Source organism: Scyliorhinus torazame, chromosome 2 (assembly GCF_047496885.1).
Source record: "Scyliorhinus torazame isolate Kashiwa2021f chromosome 2, sScyTor2.1, whole genome shotgun sequence".
Taxonomy (NCBI): Eukaryota; Metazoa; Chordata; class Chondrichthyes; order Carcharhiniformes; family Scyliorhinidae; genus Scyliorhinus; species Scyliorhinus torazame.
The window spans coordinates 389,975,055-389,993,027 of NC_092708.1; the positions used below are offsets into that span (position 1 = coordinate 389,975,055).

At 48.2% G+C, this 17,973-nt stretch overlaps 1 protein-coding gene across 1 annotated transcript in view; it reads right to left on the reverse strand.

The window, feature by feature from the left end:
• The window catches only part of LOC140405658 (uncharacterized), a 70,062-nt gene that overhangs the window by 33,581 nt on the left and 18,508 nt on the right, over nucleotides 1-17,973 (reverse strand). Inside the window, exons 2-5 of the mRNA XM_072494183.1 lie at nucleotides 16,531-16,675; nucleotides 13,834-14,003; nucleotides 12,824-12,931; nucleotides 10,019-10,112 (exon numbers count right to left, since the gene is read on the reverse strand). Of these exons, the coding sequence (XP_072350284.1) occupies nucleotides 10,019-10,112; nucleotides 12,824-12,931; nucleotides 13,834-14,003; nucleotides 16,531-16,675 (517 nt within the window). The remainder of the gene's footprint in view (nucleotides 1-10,018; nucleotides 10,113-12,823; nucleotides 12,932-13,833; nucleotides 14,004-16,530; nucleotides 16,676-17,973) is intronic.

Sequence of the window (17,973 nt, forward strand, 5' to 3'; positions counted from 1 at the left end):
TATCAGAGAGCAACACAAGTATTGTGGTGACCAGCTTCCAGCTCTGGGACCCCACATCAGCTGCATTGCTTAATGTCACAAGTAGGCTTATATTAACACTGCAATGAAGTTACTGTGAAGGGGGCAGCATGGTAGTGCAGTGGTTAGCAGTGCTGCCTCACGGCGCCGAGGTCCCTGGTTCGATCCCATCCCCAGGTCACTGTCGGTGTGGAGTTTGCACATTCTCCCTGTGTTTGCGTGGGTTTCGGCCCCACAACCCAAAGATGTGCAGAGCAGGTGGATTGGCCACACTAAATTGCCCCTTAAATTGGAAAAAATTAATTGGGTACTCTACATTAATTTTTTTTAAAGTTACTGTGAAAATCCCCGAGTCAGCCCTTGTCCCTGTCCAACAGGTTTTAGATTCTTGCTCCCTGTGTGGACGGGAACAGAGACTACAGGAGGATGAGCAAACTGACCACAGCACCGTGCTACAGGGAGCCGCTCAAGTGGGCGGAGAGAAAAGAAATGTAGTCAGAATTGGGGATAGTATAGTTAGGGGCATTGACGCTGATCGAGAATCCCAAAGGTTGCATTGCCTGCCTGGAGCTTGGGTTTGGGATATCTTATCTGGGCTGCAGAGGACCTTGGAGTTGGAGGGTAAAGATCCAGTTGTCATGGTCCACGTAGGTACCAACGACATAGGTAGAACAAGGACAGAGGTTCTGCTGAGGGAATACGAACAGCTAGGAGCTAAATTAAAAAGCAGAACCAAAAAGGTAATAGTCTCTGGATTACTACCTGAGCCAGGAGCTAATTGGCATAGGGTCAATAAGATTAAGGAAGTAAATATGTGGCTCAAAGATTAGTGTGGGAGAAATGGGTCTGAATTCATGGGACATTGGCACCAGTGCTGGGGAAGAGGGGACCTGTTCCAATGGGACGGTCTTCATCTGAATCACGCTGGGGCCAGGGCCCTGGCCAATCACATAACTAGGACTGTAGATAGTGCTTTAAATGAAATAGTGGGGAGAGTTCAGTTGTATGGAGAATTAGAAAATCCAAGTTAAAGGAGAAGGTAGAAGTGCAGGTTAATGACGAGGACTTTAAACTAGTTAAAGGAGAGGTCAGTAAAGTTCCCAGAACACGTAATAGAACAGAGAGTATAGAAGGTGACAGGAACGTAGAGCAACAAAGGGGACAGATATGAGAGGGGGGTGGTGATTGCAGGACTGAGGGTGTTGTATCTAAATGCGTGCAGTATATGAAACAAAATAAATGAGCTTGTTGCGCACACTGAAAGTGGCCGGTCCGATGTTGTGGGCATCACAGAGACGTGGCTGCAACGGGATCAGGACTGAATCTAAATATCCAAGGATGTGTCCTATCGAAAGGATGGGCGGGGGGCAGGGTTGTATTGTTAATAAGGAATTAAATTAATTTGATAGCAAGAAGCAATATAGGATTGGAGGGCATAGACTCTGCGTGGGTAGAGTTGAGGAATCGCAAAGGGAAAAAACACCCTGATGGGAGTCCAGTACAGACCCCCTGGCAGTAGTTAGGATGTGGGCAGAAAATAAATCAGGAGATAGAAAAGGCATATAAGAAAAGCGTTTTTACAATCAGCATGCAAGTGCACTGGGAAAATCAAGTTGGTCGGGGATCCCAAGAAAAGGAATTTGAGGAATGTCAATGTTTTTTGGAGCAGCTTGTGATGGCACCCACGAGGGAACAAGCAGTTCTGGATTTGGTGATGTGTACTGAGGCAGGCCTGATTAGGGAACATAAGGTGAAGATACCCTTAGGGAGCAGTGACCACAATATGATAAATTTACCCTGCAGTTTGAGAGGAAGAAGCTAGAATCAGATGTAACGGTATTACAATTGAACAAGGACAAGAGGGAAGAGCTGGCCAGAGTTGATTGGAAATGGAGCCTAGCAGGGAAGACAGTGGATCAGCAATGGCAGGGGACTTTGGGGTTATTCGGGAGGCACAACAGAAATTCATTCCAAGGAGGAGGAAACATACTAAGGGGAGGACGAGGCATCCATGACTGATGAGGGAAGTCAGGGACAACATAAATGCAAAAGAGAAAGCATACAAAGTGGCGAGAATTAGTAGGAAGACAGAGCATTGGGAAGCCTTTAAAGGTGAGCAGAGGACAACTAAAAAAGCAATAAGGGAGAGAAAATTAAACATGAATGTAAGCCAGCTAGTAATATAAAAATATAGCAAAAGTTTTTTTCCAATATATAAAAGATAAGAGAGAGGCAAGAATAGACACTGGAAAATGAGGCTGGAGAAGTATAATAGGAAACAAAGAAATGGCAGAAGAACTGAGTAGTTACTTGACATCAGTCATCACGGTGGAAGACACTAGTGGGATACCAGAGCTCCAGGAGAATCAGGGGACAGAGGTGAATGCAGTGACCATCACTAAGGAGAAGTTCTGGGGAAACTGAAAGGTCTGAAGGTGGATAAATCACCTGGACCGGATGGACTACACCTTAGTGTTCATAAGGAAATAGCTGAGGAGATTGTGGAGCAATTGGTGGTGATCTTTCAGGAATCATTGGGGGCAGGGAGTGTCCCAGAGGACTGGAAAATGGCCACTATAACACCGCTGTTTAAGAAGGGAGGGGGGACAGAAAACTGGAAATTATTGGCCGGTTAGCCTGACTTCGGTTTTTGGTAAGATTTTAGAGTCCGTTATTAAAGATCAGATTGCGGAGTACTTGGAGGTGCATGATAAAATAGGACTGATTCAGCACGGATTCGTCAAGGGGAGGTTGTGGTAGTCTGTGTAGCGGTATTACGGTACCTGGTAATGCTGGAACACCATTGGTAGATACTGTATGTTTCCTATTGGTCAAGCTGTATGGTAGCTCTGCCCTGCAAGGCGGGGTATAAGAGCCCGTGCCGCCCCAGCAGCCTTCATTCTGTACCTGAGCTGCTGGGGGAAACATCTAGCTTATTAAAGCCTTCAGTTGGACTACAACCTCGCTTTAGTGGTCATTGATCGTGCATCAATTTAGTAAGCTAGATTTAAAAGGATGGAGCTCCGAATCAAGCCGGAGTGTCTGCAACTCAGCCCCCACGCGGTGAACTCAACGGCAATCTTCAAGCACTGGCTGGCGTGTTTTAAAGGATATCTTGGAACGGCCGAAATCACACCCACGGGAGAGCAGAAACTGCAAGTCCTGCACTCGAGGGTGAGCCCAGAAATTTACACCCTCATCGAGGACGCGGAAGACTTTGATGCAGCAATAGAGCTGCTAAAAGGATATTATATTCGCCCGGTAAACCATGTCTACGCCCGACATCTGCGAGCAACGAGGCGACAAACCCTGGTTTGTTCAGTGGGCTAGACAGCTGGTTTGTAATGCAGAACAAGGCCAGCAATGTGGGTTCAATTCCCGTACCAGCTTACCGAACAGGCGCCTGTGGTGACTAGGGGCTTTTCACAGTAACTTCATACTTGTGACAATAAAAGATTATTATCAGGGGCTGTTTAGCACAGGGCTAAATCGCTGGCTTTGAAAGCAGACCAAGGCAGGCCAGCAGCACGGTTCAATTCCCGTAACAGCCTCCCCGAACAGGTGCCGGAATGTGGCGACTAGTGGCTTTTCACAGTAACCTAATTGAAGCCTACTTGTGACAATAAGCGATTTTCATTTTCATTTCACAAACCCTGGGGAATCGCTGGAAGAATTCTACCATGCGCTCCTGGTGTTGGGGAGAAACTGCAGCTGCCCGCAAGTTTCGGCGAGCTACCACACAGAACTCTTGATCCGGGACGCTTTCATGGCAGGTATGCTGTCCTCCCAAATCCGCCAGCGATTACTGGAAAAAGACACCCTAGGCCTCAAGGAGGCACGGGCCCTTGCAGGCTCCCTGGATGTGGCCTCCAGAAACGCCCACGCTTTCGTTCCCAACCGCGCGGCAGCTCCCTGGGCAGTGTGGAACCCGTCCGCAGCCGACCCCGACACATCCCCCATCCCCCCACAAGCTTGTGCTGCAATGCGGCCTGGCAACCCCGTGGGGCCCCGCTGCTACTTTTGCGGGCAGGCCAAGCACCCCGGCACTGTTGCCCGGCCCGCGCATCCACCTGCAAGGGATGCGATAAAAAGGGCCACTTCGTGGTGATATGCCAGGCCCGTGCGGTCACCACGGTCTCCGGCGGCGAATGCGGACCGCCACCACAAACCTCTCCACGGTCCCCGTGCGGCCAGCGGGTGCCGCCATCTTCCTACTCCAGGGCCACGTGCGGCCACCGGGCGCCGTCATCTTGTCCCGTGGACGCCACGTTCGATGGATGGGCACCGCCATTTTGTGCACCCCCCAGCCATGTGCGACCAATGAGAGCCGCCATCTTGGATGGACTCCCAGGACCCCAGCTCGGCTGACCGCACACCGCCCGAAGAGAACACTCAACTGCTGAGATTAGCCTCGGTGATCCTGGATCAGTCCCGGCCTCGAACACTCTCAACTGCTACAACAACAGTACTAATCAACGGGCACGAGACGTCCTGCTTAATCGACTCTGGGAGCACGGAGAGCTTCATACACCCCGACACGGTAAGGCGCTGTTCTCTCCTTGTCCACCCCGTTAATCAAAAAATCTCCCTGGCCTCCGGTTCCCACTCAGTAGAGATAAAGGGGTTTTATGTAGCAAACCTCACAGTCCAGGGAAGGGAGTTTAAAAATTACCGGCTCTACCTCCTTCCCCACCTCTGCGCGGCCACACTCCTAGGTTTAGACTTCCAGTGTAATCTCCAAAGTCTAACTTTCAAATTCGGCGGCCCTATACCCCCCTCACTGTCTGCGGCCTCGCGACCCTCAAGGTCGATCCGCCTTCCCGGTTTGCGAACCTCACCCCAGATTGCAAACCCGTCGCCACCAGGAGCAGACGGTACAGTGCCCAGGACCGGATCTTTATTAGGTCAGAGGTCCAAAGGCTACTGAGGGAAGGAGTCATTGAAGCTAGCAACAGCCCCTGGAGAGCTCAAGTAGTGGTGGTAAAGACCGGGGAGAAGCATAGGATGGTCATCGACTCCAGTCAGACCATCAACAGGTTTACGCAGCTGGACGCGTACCCTCTCCCCCGCATATCCAACCTGGTAAACAGGATCGCGCATTACAAGGTCTTCTCCACGGTGGATCTTAAGTCCGCCTACCACCAGCTCCCCATCCGCACTAGTGACCGCAAATACACTGCCTTCGAGGTAGACGGGCGGCTCTATCACTTCTTAAGGGTTCCCTTCGGTGTCACCAACGGGGTCTCGGTCTTCCAGCACGAGATGGACCGAATGGTTGACCGGTACGGTTTATGGGCAACATTCCCGTATCTCGATAATGTCACCATCTGCGGCCACGACCAGCAGGACCACGACACCAACCTCCGAAAATTCCTCCAAACCGCAAAGATCCTTAACCTTACATATAACAAGGATAACTGTGTGTTTAGCACCGACCGCCTAGCCATCCTCGGCTACGTAGTGCGAAATGGAGTTATAGGCCCCAACACTGAACGCATGCGCCCGCTTATGGAATTCCCCCTCCCTCACTGCCCCAAGGCCCTGAAGCGCTGCCTCGGGTTTTTCTCTTACTATGTCCAGTGGGTCCCCAACTATGGGGACAAGGCCCGTCCCCTGATCCAATCCACAGCTTTTCCCCTGTCGATAGAGGCCCGCCAGGTTTTCAGCCGCATAAAAGCAGACATTGCAAAGGCCATGATGCACACCATCGACGAGTCCCTCCCCTTCCAGGTCGTGAGCTACGCGTCTGACGTAGCTCTGGTGGCCACCCTCAACCAAGCGGACAGACCCGTGGCCTTCTTCTCCCGTACCCTCCATGCTTCCGAAATCCGCCACTCCTCAGTCGAAACGGAGGCCCAGGCCATAGTAGAAGCTGTGCAACATTGGAGGCATTACCTGGCCGGCAGGAGATTCACTCTCCTCACTGACCAACGGTCGGTTGCTTTCATGTTCGATAATGCACAGCGGGGCAAGATAAAAAACAATAAGATCTTGCGGTGGAGGATTGAACTCTCCACCTACAACTACGAGATCTTGTATCGTCCCGGGAAGCTGAACGAGCCTCCTGATGCCCTGTCCCGCAGCACATGTGCCACCGCACAAGTGGACCGCCTCCGAGCCCTCCACGAGGACCTCTGCCACCCGGGGCCACTCGCTTTTCCACTTTATCAAGACCTGCAACCTGCCCTACTCCATCGAGAAGGTCAGGACAGTCACCAGGGACTGCCAAATCTGCGCGGAGTGCAAACCGCACTTCTACCAGCCAGAGAAAGCGCACCTGATAAAGGCTTGCCGTCCCTTTGAATGCCTCAGCATGGACTTCAAAGGCCCCCTCTCCTCCACCGACCGCAACACGTACTTCCTGAATGTGATTGATGAGTACTCCCGGTTCCCATTCGCCATCCCCTGCCCCGACATGACGGCAACCACTGTCATCAAGGCCCTCCATAGCATCTTTGCACTGTTCGGGTTCCCCGCTTACATACATAGTGATAGGGGGTCCTCCTTTATGAGCGACGAACTGCGTCAATTCCTGCTCAGCAAGGGCATCGCCTCGAGCAGGATGACCAGTTACAACCCCCGGGGTAACGGACAGGTAGAGAGGGAGAACGGAATGGTCTGGAAGACCGTCCTACTGGCCCTACGGTCCAGGAACCTCCCAGTCTCCCACGGCAGGAAGTCCTCCCGGATGCCCTCCACTCCATCCGGTCACTGCTTTGTACCACAACTAACGAAACACCTCACAAACGTCTCCTTGTCTTCCCCAGGAAGTCCTCCTCTGGGACCTCACTCCCGACCTGGCTGGCAGCTCCCGGACCCACCCTGCTCCGAAAACACGTGCGGGCGCACAAGTCGGACCTGTTGGTCGAGAGGGTCCATCTTCTCCACGCTAACCCCCAGTACGCCTACATGGCGTACCCCGACGGCCGACAAGATACCGTCTCCCTACGAGACCTGGCGCCCGCCGGAGCTCCACGCACACCCAGCCAACAGTCCCACCCTCCCTCCCACCAGTGCATCTTACAGGAGGATCAGTCCTTCCGCCGGCCTCGTCTAGGCCCCCCCACCCACCGACACACCCCGCAGAGGCTCCCTTCCCAGGTCAACCGTTTTCCCCACCAGCGCCGTCTAGGGGTGTTGAAGCTGCCTCAGAGATCGAGGCCACGCTCCCGGAGTCACAGATGCCCGAACCTCCACCGGAGTCACCACCGAAGCTTCGACAATCACAGAGGACGACCAGGGCCCCCGATCGACTGATTGCTTCATTTTTAAGTGTATAGTTAATTATGAATCATAAATTGAAAATAGTAAATAGAATTGTAAATAGTTATAAAATGCTGTACGGAGGTATTATGGTACCTCCATAACTATAATTTCTACCACGTTACCATGTTGTAATATCAAGCTACCACACCCGCCGGACTCTTTTTTAACAGGGGGTGAATGTGGTAGTCTGTGTAGAGGCATTACAGTACCTGGTAATGCTGGAATGCCATTGGTAGATATTGTATGTTTCCTATTGGGCAAGCTGTATGGTAGCTCCGCCCTGCAAGGTGGGGTATAAGAGCCCGTGCCGCCCCAGCAGCCTTCATTCTGTACTTGAGCTGCTGGGGGAAACATCTAGCTTGTTAAAGCCTTCAGTTGGACTACAAACTCGCTTTAGTGGTCATTGATCGTGCATCAGAGGTCATGTCTGACAAATCTGTTATAATTCTTTGAGGAGGTAACAAGGAAGTTAGACAAAGGAGAACCAGTGGATGCGATCTATTTAGATTTCCAGAAGGCCTTTGACAAGGTGCCGCATATAAGTTAAGAGCCCTTGGTGTTAAGGGTAAGATCCTGGCATGGATAGAGGATTGGCTGACTGGCAGAAGGCAGAGGATGGGATAAAGGGGTCTTTTTCAGGAAGGCAGCCGGTGTCTAGTGTGCCTCGGGGGTTGGTATTGGGACCACAACTTTTCACAATATACATTAACGATCTGGAAGAGTGAACTGAAGGCACTGTTGCTAAGTTTTCCGATGATACAAAGAAATGCAGAGGGACAGGTAGTATTGAGGAAGCAGGGAGACTGCAGAAGGACTTGGCCAGGCTACGAGAGTGGGCAAAGAAGTGGCAGATGGAATACAATGTGGAAAAGTGTGAGGTTATGCACTTTGGTAGGAAGAATGGGAAGTAGACTATTTTCTAAATGGGAAAAGGCTTTGGAAATCAGAAGCACAAAGGGACTTGGGAGTCCTTGTTCAAGATTCTCTTCAGGTTAACGTGCAGATTCAGTCTGCAGTTAGGAAGGCAAATGCAATGTTAGCATTCATGTTTAGAGGGCTAGAACACAAGAGCAGGGATGTATTTCTGAGGCTGTATAAGGCACTGGTCAGACCCCAGTTGGAGTATCGTGTCATGTGAGAGTGCCTTTAAGAAATGGGTGTTTATAAATGGGTGTGTATATAAATATCTGTAGTGAGAGTACCTTTAAGAAATGGGTGTTTATTACTGCAGTGATGTCAGAGAGTGGGTGGAGCTGGGCTGTCTGTCAGCTTTTTACTTTCGCTTTAGGCTTTTTGCTGCAGGGTGGGTTTGGTTTCAGTTTAGTTTTGGAGAAGCTGCAATCACAGCAGGATGTGTGTGAATCTCTGCAAGCTTATGAGTGTCCATTTGCTGATTTCAACATGGTAACTGTTCTCAGTAGTGAAGTTAAGCCTGTTGTCTTTCTGTTAAAAGGTGTTTTTAAGTCTTACGGATGTTAAAAGGAAAGTAAGAATTAATTAGTGTTGTATTCTTTGGAGGTTGTATTTGAATTAATGGTTGCTAAGATGTTCACTGTATGTTTTAAAAAGGTTAACTTGAGTTCATAGAATAAACATTGTTTTGCTTTAAAAATTACTTTTCCATTTCTGCTGTACCACACCTGTAGAGTGGGTCGTGTGCTCCCCATACCACAATCTAGGAAAAGTTGTGGGTCAGGTGAACTCCATGATACACTTTGGGGTTCTCTAAACCCTGGCCCATAACAAATGTGAACAGTTTTGGCCCCGTATCTAAGGAAAGATGTGCTGGCCTTGGAAAGGGTCCAGAGGAGGTTCACAAGAATGATCCCTGAAATGAAGAGCTTGTCGTGTGAGGAACGGTTGAGGACTCTGGGTCTGTACTCGTTGGAGTTTAGAAGGATGAGGGGGGATCTTATTGAAACTTACAGGATACTGCGAGGCCTGGATAGAGCGGACGTGGAGAGGATGTTTCCACTTGTAAGAAAAACTAGAATCAGAGGGCATAGTCTCAGACTGAAGGGACGATCCTTTAAACCTGAGATGAGGAGGAATTTCTTCAGACAGAGGGTGGTGAATCTGTGGAATTCTTTGCCGCAGAAGACTGTGGAGGCCAAATCACTGAGCGTCTTTAAGACAGAGATAGCCAGGTTCTTGATGAAAAAGGGGATCAGGAGTTATGTGGAGAAGACAAGAGAATGGGACTGAGCAAAATATCAGCCATGATTGAATGGCGGAGCAGACTCGATGGGCCGAGTGGCCTAATTCTGCTCCTATGTCTTATGGAAAGGTGGTACTGCTGACGGTGCAGCACTCCCTCAGTCCTGCACTGGAATATCAGCTCAAGCTCTGTAGTGAGAGGAACCCAGAAACGTGACTGAGGCAAGAGTGCTGACTTGTCATGAGAAGAAATCCATTCGCAGTTACAGCGGTGAATCCTTTTCACTCTTAGGTTAGGAAAAGGGAAAAGGACTTTTCTGCCCTTGTCTGTGCATTTATCCACTCCATTTTCTTTAAAATAACTGGTAGATTTGGAGCTGCTTTGGAACAGATAGGCTCATAGGTTGGAATGACGTGTCTGGGATTTGCGATACACCAGTAGCACTTGTGACCTGAGTCACTTCCAGGGTTCCAAATCTTCAGGACTATACTGAATCCGTCATGTCCTGGGAGCAGCCATCAGTTACTGTATGATAGAAAATAAATTCTTGCAATTTTTTATAATTCCGATGCCCACCTGAGAGTTTGATGCACTTAAGGGAGATGTTCAGCGGAAGCATTTTACACAACACTTCCACTCCCCATGTTCGTAATTCATTGTTGGACAAATTCTGAAATGCCAGGAATTAATATAAACAATGTGAGAGACCTGAAGTGGTAGAATCATAGAATAGTTACAATAGCACAGAAAGACACCATTCAATCTGTCATATCTAGCTCTCCTGCAAGAGCAAGTGAACTCCAAGGGAGATAATGTTGCCTTTGTGTGATAGCGTAAAAGAGGTAACAGCAAGTTGACAACCTATTTTACTTCTGTTCCATTGAAGTCAATGGAAATAAACTGCGGCCGAAATGTAAAATGGGCTGCCAAATCACGGTCGTCTATTTTCCACTATTGCATGAAGTCAAAACCCAGTCAGTCAGTTTACATAGGTTCTCAATAAACGCACATGGCACATGCAGACACACACTGACACAGCAGACACACAGGACGCAGAAAGACAGATACATGCACATTGAAACGCAAACATATACATCTAAAATCTAGCAAAAGCTGGCACAGTAATATCAAGAAAAGTTGGCAACAATAACATAGCTTGAATGTAGGCCAATGCCACGTAGTTACACCAAGCAGGATACAAGCTTGCCAAAGCTTAACCTGAGGGTTTATCCAATTTACTATCACATTTATAGAGAATTCTAACACAAAATTATTGGAAAGCCAAAATGTCTTTCTTACTCTCTTAACAGATTTGAAAAACTAGAGGCAATAATATGTTTGAAAGTTAACTGTATTTATGATCAACATCACAATAATCTTTAAAGCACATACACATCGACTTTATCTTTACCACTGGATGAGGAATTGTGAGATGGCTCCTTCAAGCCTGTTGCCACTTGAAGGTAGCAAGAGGACTTCCTAAGTAAAAACACTGGGCTGGTTTAGCACACTGGGCTAAATCGCTGGTTTTAAAAGCAGACCAAGGCAGGCCAGCAGCACAGTTCGATTCCCATACCAGCCTCCCCGAACAGGTGCTGGAATGTGGCGACTAGGGGCTTTTCACAGTAACCTAATTGAAGCCTACTTGTGGCAATAAGTGATTTTCATTCATTCATCTTTACTGATACCATTTTCTTTAAAGTCTGTTGGATATAAACAGCTGTTTTATAATGCTGATGTTTTATAACCACCTAATTGTTTTGACAGTTTATCGAACCGAGTTAAGGAGCCTCACGCTTTTACACACCATCCTGATACATCTTCTTGTAGTATTCGGGTGTTTGGGACTGCAAATGTTAGTGCGACACAGAGGAAATACTACCATCCACATTATGATTTAGAGAGTCACATGGGAGTAGTAGAGTATAGTCGTGAGTCTGGGAGAGGTTGGCATTAAAATAGCACTGGTCAGGCTGTATTCTATGCATATGTGTATAGTTATGTGTTACTAATAAACCATTATTGTTCAACTAGATAAGCCTCTAGACCGCTTCATGAGACAACATGCATCCGTAAACACTTATTGCTTTTCCTGAGTCAGTGCTTATTTATGCAAATACCTTTGATGCATGTTTGATAGCAACATATTGAATTTTCATATTGCTGCAATCCACTGTTGTGATGTAAAGTCTGTGTTTTGAAAGCCAATCTTAATAGACCTTCATGCTCAATATTATCCATGTGTTTTATTTATGTGATTTATAATCTGTTTGTATTTATCTTTATAGTGCAATATCTTTGGTCCAGAAATTTATCCTTCTCTAATGTCAATGAGTGGAAAGGCAGGATTTTTAAGAGCACAGGTTAAACCAGTTCTCCCACATTACATGTTTAGTCTTTACTAGAAGTAAAAGTAATGCAAAAACATATCTATAGTCTTCCATAGTGCCGTGACTGACACAGAATGCAACAAATATCACTCAGCAACTTTAAGCTCCTGTTCTCAGATTTCACCCACAGTTATTTAGTTAGAGAGGCTCTAGCTCAAAACTCATGCAGGATGTGTGCCTTTTGAGGTTCTTGGGTTGCCTTGAAGTTCCAGGAATTAAAGGTTAATTTTCATGTCACTGTTTGGGGAGTAAACTTGGGAATAAAAAAAAAACATAGGGGCAGTAAGTACATGCAGATTTTCACTATATTAGTTAGAAAATTGTCAGACAAAGTGAAAATAAAAGTTGTTTGACTGACAATCAAGGATTATTGAATCTATTCACTTTCCAATTGTCCGTGAGAAGGTGTGAAAATGGCAAGGCATGTTGGGGGATCAATGGCAGGTTTGTGGAGGGAAGGCAGATAGATGGAGGTGATGTGGTGACACCTCCAGGAATATGTCCAACCAATATTGATAACATCAGGAAATCTGTGCCACATTTCTCACTCCACAGCTTTAAATTTTCCTTATCCCTCACTGCAACCCACCTCAAGATTTTTGGTTCATCAACCAAATGAAATATCCCCACAATCCCACAGGGCTGCTCTCCCTTTGAGAGAGAGGGCTAACTGGTGGTGATTTAACCCGAGGGTCACCACACCTCAGATGAGAGGCGAGGTTGAGAAGGCGGGGGCCTTCATGAATAACCTCAGCAACGGTACAGGAATTGACCCCGGGCTGGTGGTGTCGCTCCGCATCAAAAACCCGCCAACTGAGCTAACCAGCCTCCATTTATCAACCATGATGTAACTTAATGGTGGAACAAGCTCTGGGGCTGAATGGCTCTCTCCTGTTCCATGACAGAGCAGACATTAAATGTTGCTCGGCTCATTTAATGAGAGCTAGATGAGTCAACTACAGCCACTCCGAAAAAGACAAGATGATCTTACCAGAGTCTGGATGAAACAATTTTCAACTAACATTTCCATCAGGTATTGCACGCCTTCTGCATTGATTCCATCATGTTCTAGCTCCAAAGTAGTCACTGATGTATTGGTCTGCAGAACAGTGAGAATTGTGTTCACTCTATTTTTCTCATCTCTTCTTTGTCCCCAGTATTTTCCTTCAGTCTCAGGCTTTCTCAAACTTTCTTGCTTGTTTTGGTCTTCCCTGACTGTCCCAAGGATGAGAAGGAGGCCAGAGATTAAGTCCTCAATCTGCTCTAATCCCGATATCATTGCCCTGTAACAGTTTGCACTCACTGACTGCCATATCCTCAGGGCCCCCACTCACCACCAAATCCATATTCCCACTCCTGCCCACTGGTCAGGCAGTGAATCGGCGTTGTTTTATTTAAATGAAGACTCGCTGTTTAGAAAGGCCACCCTGTTCAAACTCGTCTGCTTCCATTCCCACTGCACCTCCCTCTCTGTCTGCCTCTATCTCGCACTATACTTGGCCCCACACTGTGTTCAGGTTTCTCTGCATGCATTGTAAAATAGGCCTTGGGTACTGGTGCACAAAATGGATGAGTGAATCAACAGCCTGTTTTATAGCCCAGTTAAAGAAAATGAAACAGGGTATAAAACAGACTACCCATTTATCATTATCGCCCATTTCCCCCAATGTTCCTGATCTGTTTTCAGTCTGTGGCTTTTTACTTTGTCTCTTTCCTTCTCTCGGTCTGTTATAGTTCTCTAAGTTCAGGAATCAGGTACAACTCTTGTCATCTGCTTTGACTTTTATCCCGTTTGATTTCTGTTTGTGAAGTTTCTGTTTGTGAATGCTTGTAATTTCCCCCAAAGGCAAAAGGAATGCTGAGGGGTGGGGCACGTCTCCCTTCAGCCACCCAAACCAAGACTTCCCACAATGGGTCCAGTTTGAACCTGAATACTGAAAGGCTGGTTTCTGACAGAGATTTCACTGCCTCAATCCCTCTCCCTGGATACCAGCTACTTACCACGAGTGCAATCGACAGGGCCTTCACTGCTTTGGGTGACATGCAGCGGTAGTTCAGGTTAAGATGAACATCGTGGTGGTGCCGAATGTAGTAAGATATTGGGCTGACTCCAACATCCTCACATGCCTTCCGATAGACCTGCTCCTCAGTTATAGTTTCACCGGGTTTCCCTTTTCAAAACGGGTTGGGGGTGGGTGGGTGAGGAGGGTAAAACAACCTTTGAACAATTCAGGATAAAAATGCCATGGAATAGACAGTGCAGAAACAGGACATACCTAGCAGCCTCGCCAAGTGTTGAGCCCCCCCCCCCCCCCCCCCCCCCCCCCACATTGCCCCCTCGCCCCCACTTCCTTTAGCTGGCATTCGAACACCTGCAGAAACAGGTAAGGCCTTTGTGGTTCTTAATTGGCCATTTCAGGGCCTCAATTGGCTTATGGACAGCATGGCAAAACTCAACCCCCCCCCCCTTACGTTATTGGTGGGTAGTTGAAAGGCTCTGCATCTTGTGGCTTTCCACAATGATTAAATGACCCAGACTAAGCTCCCAACCCACACCACAGGTGAGGGGTATGAAATCCGCCCTGTGTATGTAGATGCGTTTCCTACTTTCACTTCTGAAAGGTCCACCTCTAATTTTTAAACTAAGTCCCCTAGTCTTTCACTCCCCAAACCAGCAGAAACAGTTTCTTGCTATCTACTCTATCTGTTCCCTTTAATATATTGAAATTATCGATCAAAACATCTCCAAATTCCAGAGAATATGACTCTAGTTTGTGTGATCTCTCATCATAGTTTAGTTGTTGAAGTTCAGATATCATTTTGGTCAATCCACACTGCACTCCCTCCAAGGCCAATATACCTTTCTTATGTTCTAGTGACTAGTACTACTCATGTACTCCAGGCCTAACCAGGGCTTTATGCAGCAGATGCATGTGCTCTAGCCCCTTGCATTCTACTCTTCTAGAAAGGGCAATCTTTCTGATTACTTTCTGTACCTGTTCACTATATCTTGATGATCTATAATTGGACTTTCAGATTTGGATATGTGGCTTTCTATCCCATCATCTAAGTTGTTAATCAATAGTGACTAGCTGAGGCCCCAATTCCTTCCAAACCTGCGACCTCTGCCACCTAGAAAGAGAAGGGCTGCAGATGAATGGTAACAATAATAATCTTTATTCGTGTCATGAGTAGGCTTACATTAACATTGCAGTGATGTTACTGTGAAAATCCCCTCGTCGCCACACTCCAGCTCCTATTCAGGTACACAGAGGGAGAATTCAGAATGTCTAATTCACCTAACAAGCATGTCTTTCGGGACTTGTGGGAGGAAATTAGAGCACCCGAAGAAAGCCCATGCAGACATGGGGAGAACGGGCCATGCTCCGCACAGGCAGTGATCCAAGCTGGGAATTGGACCGGAGAACCTTGTGCTGTGAAGCAACAATGCTAATGTGGCACTGTGCTATCCTGCCACCCAATGCAAGTTCCCCCCCAAAACCACACACCAGTCCAGTCTTGGGAATACATCCCGTTCCTCCACTGTTGCTGGTCAAAATCCTGGAACTCCTGCCAAACAGCACTATGGGTGTTCCTGCACCACACAGACTGCAGCGGTTCAAGAAGGCATCGTACCACCACCTTCCCACAGTCAATTAGGCATTGTCAATAAATGCTGCCGAGGTATGTAATGCCCAAATCCCATGAACGAATAAAAAGATTGTTGCCAATTAGAGTACCTTCCCCAAATCCCTACTCTCTCCTGTCGGCCACTTTTCTCACCAGGTCAATCTTTGGCTTTCAATTCCATGAGCTCCTAACTAGTCTGTCATTTCCTTGGTTTCCCTCTCTCACCTTTCCTAAATTATGGAGCACACAATATATTATTTACTCTCCAATTATATTGCTTGGCTCCAAAGGTGCTGACTTCTCACAGTAATGACATTCCATAGTCACTGACTACCCTTTACTGACTCACTGATTCTTCATGCATGAAACCTGATGGGGAGTGTTGGCAAGCTATTTGGCTGGGGAGTGCATCACTTCCTGGACTAATTCTGTCCTCACTCATTATTCACAACCAAAGACTTCCTCGCAGGAATCACTGAATGAAGATCGGACAAGGGACTCTTGTTGACTTCCCACACCACCCATCATCACCTACCCACTATTTCTCAACAAGAATTATTGATATTATATATAATGTCTCCACTGCGTCCCTGCTAAAGCATCTAATTCAGTTCAAAGTGTGGAGCACATTGGCTGAAGTTTAGTACCTTGCACAACCTGTCCCAAAGTGCTTTACAATCAATGAGACACTTTTTGCAGTTTTGTCTTTTTCAAAGTTTTGTCCCTGCTGTAATATTGGCAACCAATTTGTGCACAACAATAATAATAATCTTTATTGTCACAAGTAGGCTTACATTAACACTGCAATGAAGTTACTGTGAAAAGCCCCTAGTGTCCACATTCCAGCGCCTGTTCGGGTACACAGACAGAGAATTCAGAATGTTCAAATTACCTAAAAGCACATCTTTCGGGACTTGTGGGAGGAAACCGGAGTCACCCGGAGGAAACCCACGCAGATACGGGGAGAACTTGCAGACGTCGCACAGACAGTGAGACAAGCTGGGAATTGACCCTGGGACCCTGGCGCTGTGAAAGATCCCACGTACAGCAATGTGACAATGTTCTTACCTTCAAGGTCTACGTCAGTATCGTAGTCATCTTCGCTGGTCTTTTCCAAGAGCTCATACATTGGTTCATCGCAGAGTGAAGCATAGCTCTCTACATTGCCCACATTTGATTGAGTTGCAGAGACTTCAGAAACCAAACTTTGTATCTGAGGAAGGAACAAATGTAAGGTAGGTTCCAGCATTGACTATTCCATCCAGCTCCAGCTAAATTATAATAGGCACAGGACTAGCTCTTCTCCACAATAGACACTAAATCTGCTACACTTTGTTTTATATACACAGCTTCAATTCTCTATTAAAAATATACATGCAACATTTTGAGACTTTTAGGGTAGAATATTTCTACCGGTGTTATGTTAATACAGATTTAGATTCAGTTTACGAAGAGTTAATATTCGGATACACAAGTCAGTTAGAGGATGGGACAGCACGCGTAAATAAATATCTCTTTCTTTACTTTTGCTTAGAGCAGAACTCATACTGGACTCAATATTTTAACTTGGTTTCCCTCTCCATAGAAGCTGGCAGACCTGTTGGGCAGAATTCTCCCATCCCGCCTGCGACAGGTTTGGTGACAGGCAGGAACAAAGGGCGGGATTCTCCGACCCCCCCCGGCGGGTCGGAAAATCACCGGGGGGCGGGGTGGGGGGGGGAGCGGCGTGAATCTCGCCCCGACGCTCCGACGCTGGCTGCCGAATTCTCCGCGGCCGGTTTTTCGGCGGGGGCAGGAATCGCACCACGCCGGTCGGGGGCTGTTGGCAGTGGCCCCACCGACGATTCTCCGCACTGCGATAGGCCGGGCGGCCGCCCGTTTTCAGCCGGTCCGGCCCGCGTAAATCAAACTGGGTCCGTACTGGTGGGACCTGGCTCTGCGGGCGGCCTGCAGAGTCCTCGGGGTGGGGGGGGGGGATCTGGCCCCGGGGGGTTCCCCCTCGGTGCCCTGGCCCGCAATCGGGGCCCACCGATCCGCAGGCGGACCTGTGCCGTGGGGCACTCTTTCCCTTTGCACCAGCTGCTGTCAACGTCCGCCATGGCTGGCGCGGAGAAGAACCCCCCTGCGTATGCGCTGGGATGAAGCCAGCACACACTGGCACTCCTGTGCATGCGCCAGCTCGCGCCGGCCGGCAGAGGCCCTTCAGCACCGGCTGGCACGGCGCCAAGCCCTTCCGCGCCGGCTGGCGCAGCGCCAACCCCGCCGCCGTCGGCCTAGCCCCTGACGGTGCGGAGGACTCTTCACCTTCCGGGCGGCCCGACGCCGGAGTGGTTCACGCCACTCCTCGGCGCCGGTACAGCCCGCCCCGCCGGGTAGGGGAGAATCCCTCCCAGAGAATCTGGCAGGAGCCAAAACGTTGGAGCTCTGCCGGTGTAAACACACGTGGCAATTCTCCCAATGGCGTTTTCATGGTGTGTCGGTCTTCCCACTGGCTGGTGGCCTGAATTTCAT